Raw genomic sequence first — 23,447 nt, 5'->3', positions numbered from 1 at the left:
CACATCAGAAGTCTTGGAGACAGGAGAGGAATGCAGATATAATAGGAGTGGAGAGACGTAGGTCAGAGGCTGATAGAAGAAGAGTCGTCGGAGAGTATTTGGAGATGAAAGAGGAAAACAAGTTGGGAGTGAGGCTGTTGAGTGTTTTATAGGTTAGGGTTAATACTTTGAATTGTATTCTAGAGTATTAGTAGCCAGTGTAGAGCAGCTGATTGAGATTGGCAACTTAGGTGGATAAGTCTAGCTGAAGCATTCTACAAATATTGCACAGATGTGCACGGCAGGATTTGGCAGCAGCTCTAATATGTGGAGTGAATGTGAGTTCAGAGTAAAGTGTGACCTGAAATCAGTGGACCTGGAGTGAGGTGTTGAGAATAGAGTCACCAACTGTCAGAGAAATGCCAGGTGTAGGATGTCTTGAAGAGGGAGAATAAGAACCAGCTCAATTTTAGACAGATTGAGTTGGAGGTAGTGCGAGAACATCTAAGAGTAACCTGCAAATGCTAAAAATCAAACAGATGGTTTAGGCCCTGGTTTCTCAACAGCCGGGCCGTGGCCCAGTACCGGGCCGTGATAGCCCTGCTGGTGGGCCCTGACCTGTCATGCCCCCACTGCACACTCTTACCCTGCTACAAACCAGGGGCAGACTGAGACCAATCAAGGCCCCAGGAAAACTGTCTCACACTGACCCAAATGTATTCAAATGTAGGCAAATGAACATGGTAGCCTCCCTGCCCTAACCCCAACAGGCACATCAACCTCCAGAGCCAGGACCCCCAACAATAAGGGCCAGAGAAAAAGCCCCCAACCTCCAGGGCCAGACCTCGCACTCCATGGCCCTCACAGCGACAGACCCCCAGCAGGACCCCCCACACTCCAGGGCCCCCACTAAACCCACTTAACTGCTTAGTTACTGATATGGCAACTGAAAACTCCAGCTTAAGAAATGCACCAGGAGCCATGGAGATGCCATTTGTGGGGCCCCCTACTTGTTAGTCCCTTGGCCCAGATTCTATTTGCCTGGCTGATCAGCCCGCCCCTGCTGCATACTATATATATAACTATAGATATAACTACCGGGCCCTGGACATGTCCAGCTAAAATTTACCGGGCCTTGAGGTCACTTTGGTTGAGAACCACTGGGTTTAGGTAATTTGCAGCATTGTGAACACCTAGGTTACAGATTTTGCTTTTGGGCTTCTAGGGAGCGTGGGACAAAGCACATTTTTTACACAAAAGCAAGAAATAAATTGAATAAAACTTTCATAATGCTGTTTAATGACATTCAGTTGCATTTTATTATGCAGCGATGCCTTTCAAACCATACAACTAGCTGCCTTGGTTTCTAATGGTGAGAAAGAATACATGTATTATTAATGCACACACATACACATCTCTGTATAATATATAGTCTAAAAAAAATAAAGAATGTAGTATAGCAGTATGTTACTAAAATGAAACCTGGTACAGAATTATTTTATACACAGTACTGGGTTTTTTTTTTTGTAATTCGGTAGAATGATTTCAACACTGTATTTTCATATCTATTTTTATATCTGAATTGAGCTTTGTTTGTTTCTTTAGTGTTCCTGCCCTCTAGTGGACTAATAACAATTTATACATATTTATATATCGTCCAACATATGAAGAAAGGGCACCACAATAGTACATCAGTGAATCAGAAATATGGAAATGAAACTAACTCACAGAAGAACAGCAAATAATCTTAAAGTGACAGATAACGCTCAATAGAAAATTCTAATACACTTCCCTGCTGACTTACCCTTTATCATTCACCAGCTTTGTTACAATAGAACTTGAATGGTTTCAAAAAGAAGTATAAAAAAAGACTAACAAACTGCTCTTGTCATACATTTAAAATAGTTTATTGAAAACTGTAACAACTAGTTTGGGTTCCTCTAAAGTCTGGCTGCTTCATCAGGTTGTACTAAACAACAGTATATATCATTAACTTTTAAAACTTCTATGCCTGCACAGTAAAATATTTAAAAAATAAATAAAAATCTAATCACGTTGTACTGAAGGCATTTCAGTGCATGGATATAATTTATGCTATCATTGTAAGTATTTTTGATAATTTGCAAAACAAAGTGTGATATTAATATTTTGCACGTTGCTTACAGTACCTTTTATTTTCCAGGGTTTCCCAGGGTTAAATGCAATGGTGGCTCCTGGTTAGGGTTAATAAGGTTCATAAAGAAGTTGTTGGTAATTGTGACAGGGGTTTCTAGTTATGATAAATGATAAGCAATGGTTCTTGGATAGAGATTATGAACAGTCCACTCAATGCAGTAGATAATTAAATCTTAATATGTAGCAGAGCCCAGATTGTGGTGCAAACAACTTTTTGCACTTATTAAAGGGATATTAAACAGTCCGTTTCATAGTTGGTATAGAAATAGCACTAAGCAGTGGGTTATACTTAAAGGGACATGAAAACCAAAATATTTTCTTTCATGATTCAGATAGAGAATACAATTTTAAACAACATTCCAATTTCCTTCTATTATCTAATTTGCTTCATTCTTCAGCTATCATTTGTTGAAGAAATAGCAATGTACATGCGTGAGCCAGTCACACAAAGTCACACACATCTATGTGCAGCCACCAATCAGCAGCTACTGAGCATATCTAGATACTTCTAGATATTTCTAGGGTTTCATGTCTCTTTAAAATATAATTACAATATATATTATTCATCATTTTAAAAGGATTTTAACTGTTATTATTTTCAACTTCATTTGTGCAGAGTCCATTACTTCTTGTCACAGCTCTACACAGAGGCTATGATCTCTAGGAAGGTTAATCTAGCTTGATGTCATACATCTTCCAGAGTAACTTGAGCTGGCTTACTATTCAGATAATGCTAGAGAGACAGTAAGTCTGTTTTGCTCATGCTCAAAAGAAGCAGAATGCAACTTAAATTCAAAACATGTCTGCTCTCTTATTTCCCTGATAGCAGGGGCAACAATGAGAAATTCTAAGTGCTGATTTTGCAAGAAAAGAAGTTGTTTGCTGTTTTTTACACAATAGGTTTCTTTTTATGATTACTTTGATTCAATATATTTGTTTTTACTATATCAGCACTGTTTAATATCCCTTTAACCCCTTTGATGCGCATGACAAGCTATGCTCTTCATGCACATAGCAGCCAGTATGCACGTGAATAGCACTTTTGGCCATGCAGGGGGATAATAAAGTTTATTTTCTAGTAGACAAGTCCCTCTCTTAATAAATATAGGATTTTTTTCTGTATAGTCAGGTGATCACTGTGGTAACAGTTAACACCATGCAAGACAAAAAAGTGACAGCAGTGGTCACTGGGCCATTTTCAATATTATTTACTAAACTTAAAATGTACTGTATACAGTAGCAGCTATCTCACATGCAATAAATTATAAATTGAGAATCCGCTGGGCCTGCTGGAAAAACAAACAAACAAACAATCTATAATTTGTGTGGGTCACTCACTGAAATTTGTCTTACAATTGGGTTTAAATGTTCAAAATTGTCTCACCACTGGGGTGAAAAAAATGCTTAGAAGCAAAAGAGTAAAAAGTAACAAGAAGCACAGATGTTTGCAGTGCACCATATTGTTGCGGTTTAGTTTACCGTTTTTTTAAATCAGAATTTTGATTTGGAGCAAGTTGCAACTATTTGTTACAGAAGCAGCTAGTATTTACCTGTCCTGTTACAAAAAGCTGTAACATGACTGAGATCTATCCAAATAAGATTTATTAAATGTAATAATAATCACAAGGCTCAAAATTTCCACTCTTTACTAGCCATTGGCGAGTGGAAATTTAATGGTGGAGAGTGTAAGTTAGTAAATAAATGTTGAAAAATAAGAGAGGGTAAAAAGAGAGATTGAAGAGAGGAGGGAAGGGAGAAAAATAGTTAAGGGAGAGATGATAATTATTAAAAGAAAATTCCAGGTATGCTATGACCTTCCATGAATGCCAGCATTCTCTTTCTCCACTCTCTCACTTCAACAACTTCCTATTTCTATCCAGTTGTTGTCTTACCCGAAATCACCAAGTTCATGTTGCTAACTGCTATGCACTTATTTTTGTTAATATATTAATGTATGTAGCATTATTTAATTTGTTCAGGTATAAAATAAAAATAAAAATGACTGCACAATAATGTGTTTCACAATGGATAAACATATTCAAAGAAGGGGTGGAGTAGTGGGGGTAGGATTAGAAGTGGCGAGTAACATTTTTGCCTGGCTAGTAGCTTACGACCTGAAATTTTGAGCCCTGATAATCATATAATTTTCACAGTTAACAGTCCTAAGTGTTTAGGAGATTAAACAAACACTAAACACATTTTATGCTACCGCCCTTATCATGGGTGCTGCCATTAGGGAACTTGCAGGAAATGCAGTGAAAGCTAAATTTCAACATGGCGGCAACCATGACTAGAGGGAGACAGGGAATAACCTCAATACCTTGCTTATAAAAACATAATTTATGTAAGAACTTACCTGATAAATCCATTTCTTTCATATTAGCAAAAGTCCATGAGCTAGTGACGTATGGGATATACATTCCTACCAGGAGGGGCAAAGTTTCCCAAACCTCAAAATGCCTATAAATACACCCCTCACCACACCCACAATTCAGTTTAACGAATAGCCAAGAAGTGGGGTGATAAAAAAGTGCGAAAGCATATAAAATAAGGAATTGAATAATTGTGCTTTATACAAAAATCATAACCACCTCATGGACTCTTGCTAATATGAAAGAAATGAATTTATCAGGTAAGTTCTTACATAAATTATGTTTTCTTTCATGTAATTAGCAAGAGTCCATGAGCTAGTGACGTATGGGATAATGATTACCCAAGATGTGGATCTTTCCACGCAAGAGTCACTAGAGAGGGAGGGATAAAATAAAGACAGCCAATTCCTGCTGAAAATAATCCACACCCAAAATAAAGTTTAATGAAAAACATAAGCAGAAGATTCAAACTGAAACCGCAGCCTGAAGTACTTTTCTACCAAAAACTGCTTCAGAAGAAGAAAATACATCAAAATGGTAGAATTTAGTAAAAGTATGCAAAGAGGACCAAGTTGCTGCTTTGCAAATCTGATCAATCGAAGCTTCATTCCTAAACGCCCAGGAAGTAGAAACTGACCTAGTAGAATGAGCTGTAATCCTTTGAGGCGGAGATTTACCCGACTCAACATAGGCAAGATGAATTAAAGATTTCAACCAAGATGCCAAAGAAATGGCAGAAGCTTTCTGGCCTTTTCTAGAACCAGAAAAGGTAACAAATAAACTAGAAGTCTTTCGGAAAGACTTAGTAGCTTCAACATAATATTTCAAAGCTCTAACAACATCCAAAGAATGCAATGATTTCTCCTTAGAATTCTTAGGATTAGGACATAATGAAGGAACCACAATTTCCCTACTAATGTTGTTAGAATTCACAACTTTAGGTAAAAATTCAAAAGAAGTTCGCAACACTGCCTTATCCTGATGAAAAATCAGAAAAGGAGACTCACAAGAAAGAGCAGATAATTCAGAAACTCTTCTGGCAGAAGAGATTGCCAAAAGGAACAAAACTTTCCAAGAAAGTAATTTAATGTCCAATGAATGCATAGGTTCAAACGGAGGAGCTTGAAGAGCCCCCAGAACCAAATTTAAACTCCAAGGAGGAGAAATTGACTTAATGACAGGTTTTATACGAACCAAAGCTTGTACAAAACAAGAATATCAGGAAGATTAGCAATCTTTCTGTGAAAAAGAACAGAAAGAGCAGAGATTTGTCCTTTCAAAGAACTTGCGGATAAACCTTTATCTAAACCATCCTGAAGAAACTGTAAAATTCTCGGAATTCTAAAAGAATGCCAAGAAAAATGATGAGAAAGACACCAAGAAATATAAGTCTTCCAGACTCTATAATATATCTCTCTGGATACAGATTTACGAGCCTGTAACATAGTATTAATCACAGAGTCAGAGAAACCTCTTTGACCAAGAATCAAGCGTTCAATCTCCATACCTTTAAATTTAAGGATTTGAGATCCTGATGGAAAAAAGGACCTTGCGACAGAAGGTCTGGTCGTAGCGGAAGAGTCCACGGATGGCAAGAGGCCATCCGGACAAGATCCGCATACCAAAACCTGTGAGGCCATGCCGGAGCTACCAGCAGAACAAACGAGCATTCCTTCAGAATCTTGGAGATTACTCTTGGAAGAAGAACTAGAGGCGGAAAGATATAAGCAGGATGATACTTCCAAGGAAGTGATAATGCATCCACTGCTTCCGCCTGAGGATCCCGGGATCTGGACAGATACCTGGGAAGTTTCTTGTTTAGATGAGACGCCATCAGATCTATTTCTGGAAGCTCCCACATTTGAACAATCTGAAGAAATACCTCTGGGTGAAGAGACCATTCGCCCGGATGCAACGTTTGGCGACTGAGATAATCCGCTTCCCAATTGTCTATACCTGGGATATGAACCGCAGAGATTAGACAGGAGCTGGATTCCGCCCAAACCAGAATTCGAGATACTTCTTTCATAGCCAGAGGACTGTGAGTCCCTCCTTGATGATTGATGTATGCCACAGTAGTGACATTGTCTGTCTGAAAACAAATGAACGATTCTCTCTTCAGAAGAGGCCAAGACTGAAGAGCTCTGAAAATTGCACGGAGTTCCAAAATATTGATCGGTAATCTCACCTCCTGAGATTCCCAAACTCCTTGTGCCATCAGAGATCCCCACACAGCTCCCCAACCTGTGAGACTTGCATCTGTTGAAATTACAGTCCAGGTCGGAAGCACAAAAGAAGCCCCCTGAATTAAACGATGGTGATCTGTCCACCACGTTAGAGAGTGTCGTACAATCGGTTTTAAAGATATTAATTGAGATATCTTTGTGTAATCCTTGCACCATTGATTCAGCATACAGAGCTGAAGAGGTCGCATGTGAAAACGAGCAAAGGGGATCGCGTCCGATGCAGCAGTCATAAGACCTAGAATTTCCATGCATAAGGCTACCGAAGGGAATGATTGTGACTGAAGGTTTCGACAAGCTGAAATCAATTTTAGACGTCTCTTGTCTGTTAAAGACAGAGTCATGGACACTGAATCTATCTGGAAACCCAGAAAGGTTACCCTTGTCTGAGGAATCAATGAACTTTTTGGTGAATTGATCCTCCAACCATGATCTTGAAGAAACAACACAAGTCGATTCGTATGAGATTCTGCTAAATGTAAAGACTGAGCAAGTACCAAGATATCGTCCAAATAAGGAAATACCACAATACCCTGTTCTCTGATTACAGACAGAAGGGCACAGAGAACCTTTGTAAAAATTCTTGGAGCTGTAGCTAGGCCAAACGGCAGAGCCACAAACTGGTAATGCTTGTCCAGAAAAGAGAATCTCAGGAACTGATAATGATCTGGATGAATCGGAATATGCAGATATGCATCCTGTAAATCTATTGTGGACATAAAATGCCCTTGCTGAACAAAAGGCAAGATAGTCCTTACAGTTACCATTTTGAACGTTGGTATCCTTACATAACGATTCAATATTTTTAGATCCAGAACTGGTCTGAAGGAATTCTCCTTCTTTGGTACAATGAAGAGATTTGAATAAAACCCCATCCCCTGTTCCAGAACTGGAACTGGCATAATTACTCCAGCCAACTCTAGATCTGAAACACAATTCAGAAATGCTTGAGCTTTCACTGTATTTACTGGGACACGGGAAAGAAAAAATCTCTTTGCAGGAGGTCTCATCTTGAAACCAATTCTGTACCCTTCTGAAACAATGTTCTGAATCCAAAGATTGTGAACAGAATTGATCCAAATTTCTTTGAAAAAACGTAACCTGCCCCCTACCAGCTGAGCTGGAATGAGGGCCGCACCTTCATGTGGACTTAGAAGCAGGCTTTGCCTTTCTAGAAGGCTTGGATTTATTCCAGACTGGAGATGGTTTCCAAACTGAAACTGCTCCTGAGGATGAAGGATCAGGCTTTTGTTCTTTGTTGAAACGAAAGGAACGAAAACGATTATTAGCCCTGTTTTTACCCTTAGATTTTTTATCCTGTGGTAAAAAAGTTCCTTTCCCAACAGTAACAGTTGAGATAATGGAATCCAACTGAGAACCAAATAATTTGTTACCCTGGAAAGAAATGGAAAGTAGAGTTGATTTAGAAGCCATATCAGCATTCCAAGTTTTAAGCCATAAAGCTCTTCTAGCTAAAATAGCTAGAGACATAAACCTGACATCAACTCTGATAATATCAAAAATGGCATCACAGATAAAATTATTAGCATGCTGAAGAAGAATAATAATATTATGAGAATCATGATCTGTTACTTGTTGTGCTAAAGTCTCCAACCAAAAAGTTGAAGCTGCAGCAACATCAGCCAAAGATATAGCAGGTCTAAGAAGATTACCTGAACACAGATAAGCTTTTCTTAGAAAGGATTCAATTTTCCTATCTAAAGGATCTTTAAACGAAGTACCATCTGACGTAGGAATAGTAGTACGTTTAGCAAGGGTAGAAATAGCCCCATCGACTTTAGGGATTTTGTCCCAAAATTCTAATCTGTCAGACGGCACAGGATATAATTGCTTAAAACGTTTAGAAGGAGTAAATGAATTACCCAATTTATCCCATTCTCTGGAAATTACTTCAGAAATAGCATTAGGAACAGGAAAAACTTCTGGAATAACCACAGGAGATTTAAATACCTTATCTAAACGTTTAGAATTAGTATCAAGAGGACCAGAATCCTCTATTTCTAAAGCAATTAGTACTTCTTTAAGTAAAGAACGAATAAATTCCATTTTAAATAAATATGAAGATTTATCAGCATCAATCTCTGAGACAGAATCCTCTGAACCAGAAGAGTCATCAGAATCAGAATGATGATGTTCATTTAAAAATTCATCTGTAGAGAGAGAAGTTTTAAAAGATTTTTTATGTTTACTAGAAGGAGAAATAACAGACATAGCCTTCTTGATGGATTCAGAAACAACATCTCTTATGTTATCAGGAACATTCTGCACCTTAGATGTTGAGGGAACTGCAACAGGCAATGGTACATTACTAAAGGAAATATTATCTGCTTTAACAAGTTTGTCATGACAATTAATACAAACAACAGCCGGAGGAATAGCTACCAAAAGTTTACAGCAGATACACTTAGCTTTGGTAGTTCCAGCACTAGACAGCGATTTTCCTGAAGTATCTTCTGACTCAGATGCAACGTGAGACATCTTGCAATATGTAAGAGAAAAAACAACATATAAAGCAAAATTGATCAAATTCCTTAAATGACAGTTTCAGGAATGGGAAAAAATGCCAATAAACAAGCTTCTAGTAACCAGAAGCAAAGAAAAAATGAGACTAAAATAATGTGGAGACAAAAGCGACGCCCATATTTTTTGGCGCCAAATAATACGCCCACATTGTTTGGCGCCTAAATGCGGAACGCCGACATTTTTGGCGCAAAAATGACGCCACATCCGGAACGCCGACATTTTTGGCGCAAAAGGACGTCAAAAAATGACGCAACTTCCGGCGACACGTATGACGCCGGAAACAGAAAAGATTTTTTGCGCCAAAAAAGTCCGCGCCAAGAATGACGCAATAAAATGAAGCATTTTCAGCCCCCGCGAGCCTAACAGCCCACAGGGAAAAAAAGTCAAATTTTTAAGGTAAGAAAAAAATGATTGATTCAAATGCATTATCCCAAATATGAAACTGACTGTCTGAAAATAAGGAATGTTGAACATTCTGAGTCAAGGCAAATAAATGTTTGAATACATATATTTAGAACTTTATAAATAAAGTGCCCAACCATAGCTTATAGTGTCACAGAAAATAAGATTTACTTACCCCAGGACACTCATCTACATGTTTGTAGAAAGTCAAACCAGTACTGAAACGAAAATCAGCAGAGGTAATGGTATATAAATAAGAGTATATCGTCGATCTGAAAAGGGAGGTAAGAGATGAATCTCTACGACCGATAACAGAGAACCTATGAAATAGACCCCGTAGAAGGAGATCACTTCATTCAAATAGGCAATACTCTCCTCACATCCCTCTGACATTCACTGCACGCTGAGAGGAAAACCGGGCTCCAACTTGCTGCGGAGTGCATATCAACGTAGAATCTAGCACAAACTTACTTCACCACCTCCATAGGAGGCAAAGTTTGTAAAACTGAATTGTGTGTGTGGTGAGGGGTGTATTTATAGGCATTTTGAGGTTTGGGAAACTTTGCCCCTCCTGGTAGTAATTTATATCCCATACGTCACTAGCTCATGGACTCTTGCTAATTACATGAAAGAAATGTATTTAGTGTTTACAGTCTCATTAAACCTTTATATCTTTGAATCCAACCCCATTAACATCAACCCTTTCAAAACCATCATTTTCCCTGAGTTTTAATTACATGCAAACTGATCTATTGACTATAGAATTCTCCCACTCTATATATTAACAGTTTCTGCCAAACTAATAGACAGTCTAGGTGAACGTTCGTATACTCCCTGGATTAGATATCATCAATTCAAATACTCAATCACTAGCTCAGCACCCACAAAAAGAGATCTTTGCATGTTAGACCGCTAATTTAGTTTGAGCAGTATGGCTGCTCCCTTACACCAATAATAGGAGCCTTTCACTTTTCTATACTCCTCGTATCACACCCACACCAAGCAAATCCCTTTCCTTTGTTGCCTACAGGCACAAGGAAGTACCTTATGAAGTTTCTAGTAAAGAGTAGAGAAAGGTTTCTGCTCTACAGCTAAATCTGCTACTTCCGCTAAACACCATTAGATTATATTTAAAATTTTAAACTGTGGGTATCTAAATTCTTAAAAGTATCTTGTACTAAAAGAACACTTTTTCATATACGCATTTAGGGCTAGATTTATTAAGCCCCTACGGCAGCAAGTTCTCTCAAGAACTTGCTCGCCATGATTAATCAAGCAGCGGTCACCAGACCGCTGCTTCCCTAACATCTACGCCACCTCTATTGTGGCGAAATTCAATCTCCTCGGTCGAGTCGGGAGATTGACAGCTCCTGCCCGCGCGTGATTGGCTGTGCGCGGGCAGGGGGCAGGATTGCACGCGAGCGCAAAATTGCGCTCGTGTGCAATGTTAATTACCTGCGGGTAATTTCGCCCCGCAACAGGCGAGCTGTACGCCTCAGCGTTGATAAATCTAGCCCTTACACTGCTACAACTAGATGTTTCAGGAAACACTGCTCACATTTAGATAGAAAAAAAAAGGTCAATCTAATATAGGTTCAGATTCCAATCAGAATTCCTAGATGAAGCTATGAAACCTGTGTTTTTTTAGCTTTGCTTTCTAAGGCATTATAAAATGGCAAAAAGTGCTTATCAACAGTGTTAAATTTGTTGAATAATCAGCTGAAAAGGTGCTGGAAAGCGTCTTATTATTAATTGAAATAAAGTAAAAGCTATTCAGGTCACACACAGTCAGATACCTTTATTACTAATGATCTGCATATGCGCAGTCATTAAAGGTGATAATAGTGGGTTAGAATGATCTAGTCACTGAAACAATCGCTTAAAGATCCATTAACGCAGCTCTCACAGGATCTAGTCCATAGGTTGCTAACTATTAGAATATTGTTTAACTAAACTAAACATTGTTTTTAAAAATCACCATAATGTTACTGTAATCATTTGTATGAGTTTTATTAACATTATGTACTTATTTGCTGCTCATTAATATACATCTACCAAAGGACATAAAAAAAATAACAATGAGTTCAGAAACTTTTTTGCGTACACAGCTTCTCAAAATTAGAGGTAACGTTGGCAGTTGGTACTATTGCAGGATATTTTTTTTCATATGCCCCCCCTTCAAGATCCCCAATTAGGCCCCAAACCTATTATAAAAGCTTGCTAAACATTAAACCTCAGACCTAAAAATTGAAGTGTTATGTGCAGCCATTTTGTATCAATTATATGTCCAAGCATGAGACCATACCAGAAGTATGTCCACCTCAGAGCAAATGCATGTCCCTAGCATCCAACGGTAAGTTTTAGACCTAAAAGTGGAAGAATGTCACTCATAACCCTTTTTGTACTAGTTATATGTCCATGCATGAGACTACATGAGAAGCATGCCCACACCAACCCGTTTGCAAACATTGGCCTTAGACCAGATGCCTTGCTCCATAAAATTTCTGCATGACAGATCTGTGCACATACATCAGACCAGATAAGAAGTCCTAACTTCTACATACTAGCTAAATGACTAAATGTGACCAAATGCATGTAACCAGCAACCTTTGTGTGCTTAAACATTAGCCCTTATACCTGATATATAAATGCAGGAACCTCTGTGTGCAAGCTATTTGTCCAAATGTTAACCACTAGTCCATATGTATGTCTCAGGAACCTGTGATGGCTAGCTACATATCCATACATCAGACCTCACACTAGGTGCATGTCCTCATCAACATCTGTATGCCAACTATAGGGCCAAACAAAGGAATTCATATCTGATATATGTACAAGAAAAATCTTTTATATTCGATATATGACCAACAATATTTTCTTAGACCAGGTACATGTACCTAGCAACCTCTATATGCAAGAAAATCAGGCATCAGATCAGATACATGACCCTACCTCCTAATGCCAGATGTATGCCCAGACATCAGCCCTCCGACCAGGTGCAGGTTTCTGTTAACCTCTGTTACACCAGTTATATGCCTTAACTTAAGCCAACAGACTGCTTTGTCTCTATGGGACCAGCATGCAAAAAGTGCACTAAAATGTTTTGTAGTGACGTGCAGTGGTGATCAGTGCATGTTCAAATAATAAATATGACCATCTGAATATCCACACATTTAGGTGAACTAACAATATAAAAATGTTAATTAAAGGCACATAAAAGGGCAATACTTAAATGCTTGGATGTGATAAAGCATATTATTATTGCACTATTGCTTGCAGGTAATGATAGGTTTAACCTCTGCACAATTCAATTCATGTGAGTCTAGGAAGCCAGTATTCTCCAAACTTATCACATACCATATGTAACCCAGGTGGGCTAATTCATACCTAAAGACAAGCTTCTAATGGACTGTTGTGCTGTAAGAAAGCCAAAAAATAGCCTTGCAACAGCAAATTCTGTAAAATACTGAAATCTAGGCCCAAATCTGTATGATTCACTAGACATTTTTGCCTATGAAAGATTCCATAGTTTGTAAGTAAGACTAAACTAAAGCTGTTTGTCGTGGTTTGCAAAGAAAACAACCATAAATGCAGTAATTTATCAAAATAAAATGTCCATTAAACAGTATAGTCAGGTTTCATCATTCCCACAATGTCACTAAAACTGTATATATGACCAACATGACCATTTAAAGGAACATCAAGATGCACAACATAAACAACTTTGCATCACAATATACTTTCATTATTTAGTTTGCTCTCTATCCTTTAATTTAAAGGCCCTGTAAACCTATCAAATAATGTTATATAATTCTGCACATAGTGCAGAATTATATAACATTAGCTTAACGCCAGGTTTCTAAAGCAAATTGTTAGATAGATATTTAGCAAAGAAAACAGAACGCCGCTCCTGGCTCTACTGAGCGGGTCTGTTTTCTTCTCCTAAGCGCATCAGGGCACGCTGTCTAATCACAGCCGGCGTGATCGCGCTATTAAACTCAATGCAGCTCGCTCCCGCTACCAGACCAGAGCGGGAGCAAGCTATATTGATTTTAATTGCGTGATCGGGGCGCTTTGACTAGACAGCGTGCCCGTGATGTGCTTAGCAGAAGACAACAGACCCGCTTAGTAGAGCCAGGAGTGGCGTTCTGTTTTCTTTACTAAATATCTATCTAACAATTTGCTTTAGAAACCTGGCGCTAAGCTAATGTTATATAACTCTGCACTATGTGTTATTTGCTAGGTTTACTGGCACTTTAAGCCTCAAAACTGTCAGGCTTCACAATACTGTACTAGCCTTTTCACATAGGTCTCGCAGTTTGTTATCTTAACTTTTCAGCATAAACCAACCAATGGAGATTTTACCATCTAAGAATTCCAGATTGGCTCATCCAAATAAGCAAAGTACAGGGTATAGTTTGATCATTGAAGAACAATTGTAGTCAACATGGTGTAAATTTGTAAATCTATACGTTTATTCTACTCATGTTATTTAAAATTCACTACAGTAAACTTCAAATACTGCTTTATGACCTTACAATGACTGCTGTAGAAAGGACATATTTAGCAATGGAATAAAAAGCATGCAATAACTTAAAGTTCTGTCCACACCTCTCTACATATGTTAAGCACTAGGTTCCCTCATATATAACTGGCACTGAATAGCTTTCTGCAGTGGTGAAGTTCTTAGTGAATAAAGTCTAGCACAAACATTTACATACATATTTATTTGCTTTTAATCATAACAATTTTTGGCATTGTTCATATCTGAAAAGTAACCAACACTAACATAGTCTGTAAAGAGCGCAAAAAAAAATAAAGGTCATGGATTCATGCTAAAGCTATGATTATGATTGTTTAAATGGTAAGTAGCTGATATATAACTTATTTTTAACACATAAATCAACAAATCATTTTAGCAGATATATCGGACTCAACTGCCAATACTTAAAATTAGTAGGAAATTTAGGACTGACTCTCGTTAGTTAAAACAAATCAAAATGCTCACCTCAGGTACACCCATTTTTCTGCATGCGTCTAAAAAGTTTTCCACGTTCCTTCTGCATTTGGCCATGCTAAGTCTGGGCTAAAAATACAAAGAAAACATAAAAATGTAAATATTAGAAGCAAATTGCATAGCAGGCATTATTCTAATGTCACATAAGTATTCTATAGGAAAATAAAATGAACATAGAAGATATTAGATAATTATCATACAGCATATACAAATGAATGAAATACTATTCTTGTGCTCTGCATCATTATCATTATAGTTTCACTAGGCGATAAGTTTGAGAATCTATATATCTACCGCATTTATTGTAACTACAAAGAATCAGCTATTTAGTATCTTGGCATAATAGCTTTGCGGTAATACCGCGTTTTGGAAATTGTAAGTTTTGCCTACACAGATTCTAAAAAGATTGTATGCCTGATTCAGGATTAACCGTGTGTGGAATTTAAGAATATTGTTGTAACTGGGTATACATGATCAGCTGTGTGCGGTCAAGCTGCGACGCTTGTTTCAGTTAAACTTACAACTGGATACCGGTTATTCAGGATCAGCTGTGAGCGGTTGAATTGTACCTTTATTTCCAGTTAAAAGCATAAACAGATATTTGATGCATAGTAACAGCTATCTGCATAACAACAGTTATCCACTTTTAATCTGTGAGCATCACAGTATTTACAAACAGAAACTGACATCCGGCTTTCTGAAATCAGCTATGAACTGTCAAATTACGATTCCTGTTATATTGAAACACATAGCTGGATACTGGTTTCTCAGGACAAATTGTGAGCGGTGGAATTGTATTATTATTTGCAGTTAAAAGCATAAATAAACATCTGACACATAACAACAGCTCTCTGTTTTCAATCTGAGAGTGTTGCAGTATTTACAAACGGAAACTGATATCCGGTCCTTTTGAAATCAGCTGTGAGCTGTTAAATCCCGCTGTCAAACACCGCTCTTTGTGGAATATACAAATATCCCTATGAAAGAGGTTTTTAAGTGCATCAGAACTTCTATGGATGTACTTGACATTACAATAATATTAATAACTCAGAAATAAAGTGCAATAAGAGCATTTACCTCCAATCATAGGTTGTTATATTTTTATATTTTTATTTACTCAGTTATTCTAACACACCTTTATAAATTACCTTAACAATTGCACTTTGGCGTTAAATCAAAAATAAACAAAAAACAAAAAATTAAGGAATCTTGTTTATTTAAAAAAATTTTTTGCACAGCACACTAGCACTTGCATAAATATGGAGGGGGAGGCAATAAGCCTCAACAAATCCATTTTTGATGTGCAAAGTAGAAAGACCTATTTACAATCTGTATTCTCACTGGGAGACAATGATTTTATTGAGAAAGATATAAAAAGTTTATTTAACCATCTTGAAAGATTACTTTTGACGGACTTACGGTTAATGTGGGATATTGTGGCCTTTGAGCATTATGTACAATCAAAAAGAATACCTAGAGGATTAAGGATAAAGAAGTTTCCTTCCTATGAACTAAATGATGATGATCTAACAACTGAGTGGAAAGATGCTCTCACTACTTGCTCATTGACAATTATGGACATTCTCATAAGAAGTAAAAAGTCCAAAAGGGACTCTTTAAAGGCACAAATCCACAATATCAAGCAAGAATTAAAGACACATAAACAAGAGGAGGAGTACTCTGAATTAAAATCTAATATGAAGAAGAGAATATGAAAATCTGACAGTGAATTGGCCTCACTTAAAGGCAGAAAATTCAATAGGGATCAAGAGGACTATTTAAAAAACAAAGTATATGATTGGTCTAGATTTATTAGGCGACCACACAGATTCTCTACAAGCCAACAGAGGGACTATGATTCCAGTGTAATCACGGATGATGAAGGAGATAGCCTTAACTTCAATAAAATAAAAAATAAAAATAAGAGTAAGAACAAAAGTAAGAACAAACATAAGAACAAGGCATATGAGGCAAAGGCGTCAACATCAGCAATGGAACCTAAATCTATTCTGAAGAAGAAACATAAGAACAAAAATAAAAAAGTGGTTTTCTCATCAACAGAATTAGACACCTCTGATCAAGATGAAGTTTCTTCAGATGAGAGTTCCTCCGATTCTTCCTCTTCTTCTTCCTCCCTCTCTCCCCCTTCCTCTTTCTCGTTACAGGATACATCACGTGACCATCGAGAGAAAAAAGAGAAAAAAGAAAATGATGTTCGAGCTAAAGTAAAAAATCAAGAGATCCCGTTAGGAAGAGAAAAAGGACGCGCAGAGCTGGATCCAGGCGAAGGAAGAAGGACCTCAAGGAGGGCATCAAGGAAGAATTAGCACTTAGTGTGGTTAATCTATCTGACTTTCAACTTACCACTGATCATATTACTGTTTTATCCAAGGGCCTAGGCTTTGCTCCCACACACACCTTTTCAGTATTTAATACCTTACTGGATGTCAACAAATTTGTTAGGAAGCTCACATTGCACAAGCATTTTTATAACGCTACAGAAATTAATGATGTTAATGATGATCCAATAAATGAGGTAGTTGAGAATGATGTGAATTCATCTGATCCCAGCATTATTCAGTCAGACATAAATTCATGTTCAGATTTAGATCTTGATTTCAATGACATATGTACCTTAGAACAATTAAGAATATTGGAAACAAATAGTGATGGGATGGATGATTCACATATCCCAAAACCAAAAAAGACAAGATCTAATTTCTACCCCACTCAATCGAGGGGTACACACATCAATTTGTTTCAAAAGCAAGTTGAAAGATATATTGTAGAATTGGGTAAACAAATGACACAAAGTAACCTTAATAGCAATCTCACTAACAGACAAAAAGCTGCCATTAAACAACTTGAAAAACAACAAAATTTGGTCATTCGCACATCTGACAAGGGTGGAAACGTTGTTATAATGAACAAAACCCAATATATTGATGAACAGGCAATTAAATGATGGTATTACATATAGGAAATTATCCTCTAACCCTGAGAAAGAATTCTCTAAAAAGCTTGACAGACTACTTGAGGATGCACTTGCATTAGGTTTTATATCTAAGGAAGATCATGCATCCTTAATACCACAACATCCAGTGACGCCGGTCTTTCACCACCTACCTAAACTACATAAGAGCCCAGTCAACCCACCGGGTCGCCCAATAATATCTGGGATTGGCTCACTTTTTGAGCCATTGTCTGAGTGGGTTGACTCGGTTCTACAACCCTTGGTTCAGGGTCTAAGTAGTTACTTAAGAGATTCTTCCCATCTTTTAAAAATTATAAACAATATCAAGTGGAAAGAAGATTATAGATGGGTGGTGATTGATGCAGTGTCACTGTATTCGCGTATCCCCCACGCCCTGGGCATACAGGCCATCAGTTTCTTTTTGGATAACTACACTAATTATTCGAGTGAGTTTAAACTGTTTTTCTGTGAGACTGTCGAGTTCCTACTATCCCACAACTATTTCATGTTTAATGGAGAATATTTCTTACAAATATGTGGCACTGCGATGGGGGCGAAGTTCGCGCCCTCGTTCGCAAATTTATTTGTTGGGCGGTGGGAACTCGGCAGTCTCTACAGTGGCAGTAAACCTTTCTTGAAAAATATCTGTATGTATATGAGATTCATTGATGATCTCATCTTTGTGGTCAAAGGTGAATTTGTCTTTGAAAATTTCCTTGATTTTGTGAACAACAATGATTTGCATCTGAAGTTCACAGGAGAAGTCCAAGACAAAGAAGTCCATTTTTTGGATCTCACCTTATATGGTTCAGTTGAACTAAATGGGGTCATCACAGATACATACAGAAAACCAACATCGGGTAATACGATTTTGCATGCAACATCTTGTCATCCGAAACATCTGATAAAATCAATTCCCAAGAGTCAGTTCATCAGCCTACGCAGAAATTCCAACTCAGAGGAATTATTTAATTCTCAAGCTAATAAACTAATGGATAGATTAACTGCCAGGGGCTATGACCCAGACTTATTGCAGCAGTCATTGGATGATGTAAAGAAGAATTACAAGCCTTCATGTGGGAAGGACGTTAATAGTGCGAAGAACACATTTGAAAACGATATGGTGGTCTTCTCGACGGAATTCTCTTTGCAATACAATGACCTTTGTAATATCATTAGAAAGAATCTCCCCATACTTAAAGGTGATGATGCCTTAGTAGATGTTGTTGACAAAATCAAATTTGTGTCCAAAAAGGCACCGACATTAGCTAAAAAGCTTTCTCCGAGCATGATTAATAGCAATGTAAAACAAATAGGTACCCAATGGCTTAATAAGAAAGGGACCTTTAAATGTCTATCAAAAAATTGCCTTACATGTCAACAGATATCCATGGGTACAGACTTTACTAGTCATTCAACTAATGAAAATTTCAAGATTAATCATTATGCTAATTGTGGTACATCCTTTATAGTCTATCTTATTGAATGCACCTAGTGTTTCGAACAATATGTAGGTCAGACCTCACGTGCTCTAAGATCCAGAGTTGGAGAACATAGAAGGGATATCCAAAATTATAACAAAGACTCCAGTGTAGCCAGACACTTTAATTGTTTTCACTTCACAGATCAACCTAGGTTTACTGTAAAAGTAATAGATATAGCGAAGAGACCCATTCGATGTGGTAATATTTATTCCATACTTTCTAAGAAAGAATTATACTGGATATGGAAACTCAATACGAGGGTACCCCATGGTCTCAACAAAGAATGGGACATTAGCTATTTTGTAGAGTGATCTTATAAAGGTAGATGAGGTATTGTTACATAAGATCAAGGCTACATATGGCTTTTTATCTTGAATCATAAGTTATTAGTTTATTGCATTCATTGGCTTATCTTCACCCCAGTATGACTAAGAATTGCTTTGTATATTAGTATGATCTGATGTTTACAGTCACGCCTTATATGTAACATAGTAACATAGTAACATAGTAGATAAGGTTGAAAAAAGACTGAAGTCCATCGAGTTCAACCTATACAAATCTAAAATACTTACAAAAAGCTCCAGTTAAGCTTAAATAACCCCATTAAAATGTGACCCATTTAATACTAGCAATCATATCCATGAATTTTGTTTATATACAGAAATTTATCCAGACTATTTTTAAATGTATCTATGGTATTGGCATTCACTACCTCCTTTGGTAATGAGTTCCACAATTTTATTGCTCTTACAGTGAAAAAACGTTTCCGTTGCAGGAGATTAAATCTCCTTTCCTCCAACCTTAAATTATGACCTCTTGTCAGAACCAATTTTCTTGGAATAAAAAGAGCTTCTGCCATCTCTGTATATGGGCCTTGAATATATTTATATAAAGTAATCATGTCACCTCTCAAGCGCCTTTTTTCTAAAGAGAACAGACCCAGTTTGGCTAGCCTCTCCTCATAGGTTAATTTCTCCAATCCCCTTATTAGCTTTGTGGCCCTTCTCTGAACTTTTTCTAGTTCTGCAATATCTTTTTTAGCAATCGGTCCCCAGAACTGCACTCCATATATGTGTATATGTCTTCACATTAACATAATATTTATGTGTATGTTATATATCAGAACATACTTGCTTCTATTGGGATACCTACTATTCTTCTAAAGGTACAGTCTGTGGTTTACTTATTCATTTATGACTGTTTTCAAGCTCCAGATCACACTTATATACTGAATTATATATTGAATTGCATATGGAAATAACATTCTGTGAGCATTTATCTATTTATTTACTTTTGGCACATCATTTTATTGAAACAACAACCAGGGTCCTTTAAAAACAACTAATTAATACATAAATTAATAAATGAAATGATTAATTAAAAATTGTTTATTAATTTTGGCCCAGTTTAGGTTTGAGGCTTATTTTAGAATTGTGTAGCCAAACTCTCCATGGCAAACACATTTATATGATAGGTGAATTTAATTATACTTTCACATATAGTTACTGAAATTTAGCATTGAGAGTTTGTACCAATATGTTTTTCATTTCACACAATGTTTGTTTTTAATCACACTTTTTGATATCACTTTGTTACACGATTCTTTACTTCCTTGCAGTGCACATTCTATACCTTGGGATGTACTTTTGTGGGTGTGTCAAGCCTCTTAAATGTACTACACTGTGATTGGTTTGGACACCCTCTAAAGGTGCACTGCACAGGTGGTGAGCTATCCTATGATTAAGTGCTGCATAACACGAAACATGTTAGGACTCGGCTCCCCTCTCCTATTTTGACTTTGCATTGTGCTGTGCTGTGCAGTGTTGCACATATTTTGTTTTTAAGTCTACAAAAATAAAGTTTTGGATTTTATCTCATGATTTTTTGGAGTGCTGCTTCTCTTCACCTGTGTCTCATGAAGTTTGCTCGATTTTCTCCAAGCTGGCACCCCGCCATCCGTGCTTTTCTTTTCTTTGCTGCCGATTTTTCAAGGCTTTGATTGGTCAACAGCTTACACACCTCCATGGGCAGTAGCTACGTCACCTCCCCCACACTGTAGGCGATAAGTCTGCCCAGAGGGCAGTCTATTTAAAAAAAAAAAAAAAATACAACCCACAAAGCTAAAACTACAAAAAATATAAAAATGTAAAATTACAGAAAAAAAATAAACAAAGCTATCCAAAATAAAAAATTGAAACCTAAATAAATACCCCTACAAAAAATCCCCCCAAAATAAAAACAACCAATTACCCCCTAACAGTAAAAAAAACCCCACCCACCAAACCCCCCCCAAAAAATCTTCACTAAAAAAACCTAAAATACCCATTGCCCCTAAAGGGGCATTTGTATGGGCATTGCCCTTAAAAGGGCATTCAGCTCCTTTATAGCCCATTAAATCCCTAATCTTAAAAATAATCCCCCCCAAAAAATAACAAAAAATCCTAACACTAAGCCCCAAATAGGTACTCACCGTTCCTGAAGTCCGAGCGGAGAAGGTCTTCTTCCAGGCGGCTCCATCATCTTCTATCTTCATCCGGAGCAAAGGCGGCGCGGAGTGGAGGTGCGGAGCTGTGGATCCTCAGCAGCAGGACGTAGCAGAGGTGCGGAACAATCTTCCCAGACCCGTGGATCCTCAGCGGCGGTCCTTGGGGGCATGGAGGCTCCTCTTCATCCGATGTCCGTTGTACACTAAAGATTGAATGCAAGGTACTGCAATCAATTTGGGGTACCTTGCATTCCTATTGGCTGAAATTTTGAAATCAGCCAAAAGGATTAAAACTACTGAAATCCTATTGGCTGTTCAAATCAGCCAATAAGATTTCAGTAGCTCATCCTATTGGCTGATTTCAAAATTTCAGCCAATAGGAATGCAAAGTACCCCAATAAATATGGATTTATATCCATATGCATTTAAACAGTTACAACTCATAGGAAGCTGCAATCCACAGGAAGAGCTGTGTATTAGTGTTTGATGGACAGAATGCCTGGTCAGTATGCCAGGGGGAGAGGATACTCCTTACCACTAAACAGGATTCAGCTGCAAAGGCTGAAGGGGAGCTCCATGGTCTAACAGTCATTTACTTTGTCTGGATCCTGCTCCACAGCTCTCTCACAGGGTCAGACTGCAGCTGGCAGCTTACACTAAATCAGCAGATAAGAGGAATGCTCTTACTTTACACAGGATGGAGTCTCTATGCAGCTCCTCTCACAGACAGGCCTCACACACTCCCTCCTTCACTGCTCTGGCATGTCTTCTTCCCTCTGTGTCTTACACTCTTCTCCCTAGTTTCAACATAGGCTAAAATGATCACATGACCAACCAGTCTGATAGTTACCTAGGCAACTTATCCTGCAGTCACTGTATTCAGGTGCAAAAGTTTAACAGGAAAATGTGAGGGGCAACATTCTCCCCCTCGTAAAATCCTTGGCTTCCACTGGCAAGGTCCCACCAAGAGGTAAATTGAAAAAAAAAAAGATATAAATAATAATAAATGCACTAACAGTCCTATGAACAAATGTCAACTATCTTGCAGTTTACTCTAGTACAGAGGGGTTTCAACATTCATCATTCCTGCAACTGCATACAGAAAATCAACCATTTTAGACTGTACCTGGAGCATATGTACAAAGCTGAGTTCCCCGACTTGATCGTAAGAACCCTGGGAGGCTGTCGTATTCTAGTACCCAGTCTCTGTTCTCTTTAAGGAAGTCCAGAGTATGCCTGGGAATCTTCAGCTCCAGCCACTTGGGTGGAGAGGTCACCAGAAGCTTTAGGCCCTGGCTTTCCCATGATACAAGAGTCTCTTTTTGGGGTCCCAGGCACAAAGTTGGGGCTGTTGGGATTCAATGTAGAGGAGGCTAAGGGAGGAGAGGACGGTAAGTGCTGTGTTTCCTCAGTAGGAGGAGACCACCACTGATCATCAGCACTTAGAGCTTCTGGGGTCTCCACTGCCCCATTTTCAGGACTCTCCATTGTGCTTTTCTCCAATTCACTATTATTTCCTTCCTCATCATCGATATAGGCTATCATTAGTAGATGGTTCCAATACCAAGCCTTTATCCGACCTTCTGGGTCTTTTATATTGTACACTGTCAGCCCCTTTAGCTTAGACACAACTTCAAATAGGGTATCCTTCCATCTGTCTGCCAATTTGTGTTTCCCAGGTACCCCTAGATTTGAAGGGGAACCTTATCTCCCGCTTGGATTTCCTGATGCTTCACTTTGGTATTGTATCTTGCTTAGTGCGTTCCTCTATT

The 23,447-nt window shown here is 37.9% G+C and overlaps 1 protein-coding gene across 1 annotated transcript in view; it reads right to left on the bottom strand.

Moving 5' to 3' along the window:
* The window catches only part of LRCH1 (leucine rich repeats and calponin homology domain containing 1), a 476,896-nt gene that overhangs the window by 40,708 nt on the left and 412,741 nt on the right, over positions 1-23,447 (bottom strand). Inside the window, exon 18 of the mRNA XM_053708012.1 lies at positions 14,724-14,801. Within this exon, the coding sequence (XP_053563987.1) occupies positions 14,724-14,801 (78 nt within the window). The remainder of the gene's footprint in view (positions 1-14,723; positions 14,802-23,447) is intronic.

This window comes from Bombina bombina, chromosome 3, assembly GCF_027579735.1.
Source record: "Bombina bombina isolate aBomBom1 chromosome 3, aBomBom1.pri, whole genome shotgun sequence".
Lineage (NCBI taxonomy): Eukaryota > Metazoa > Chordata > Amphibia > Anura > Bombinatoridae > Bombina > Bombina bombina.
Note: the sequence above shows the minus strand (reverse complement) of the source record. Positions and strands in the feature narration are given on the sequence as shown.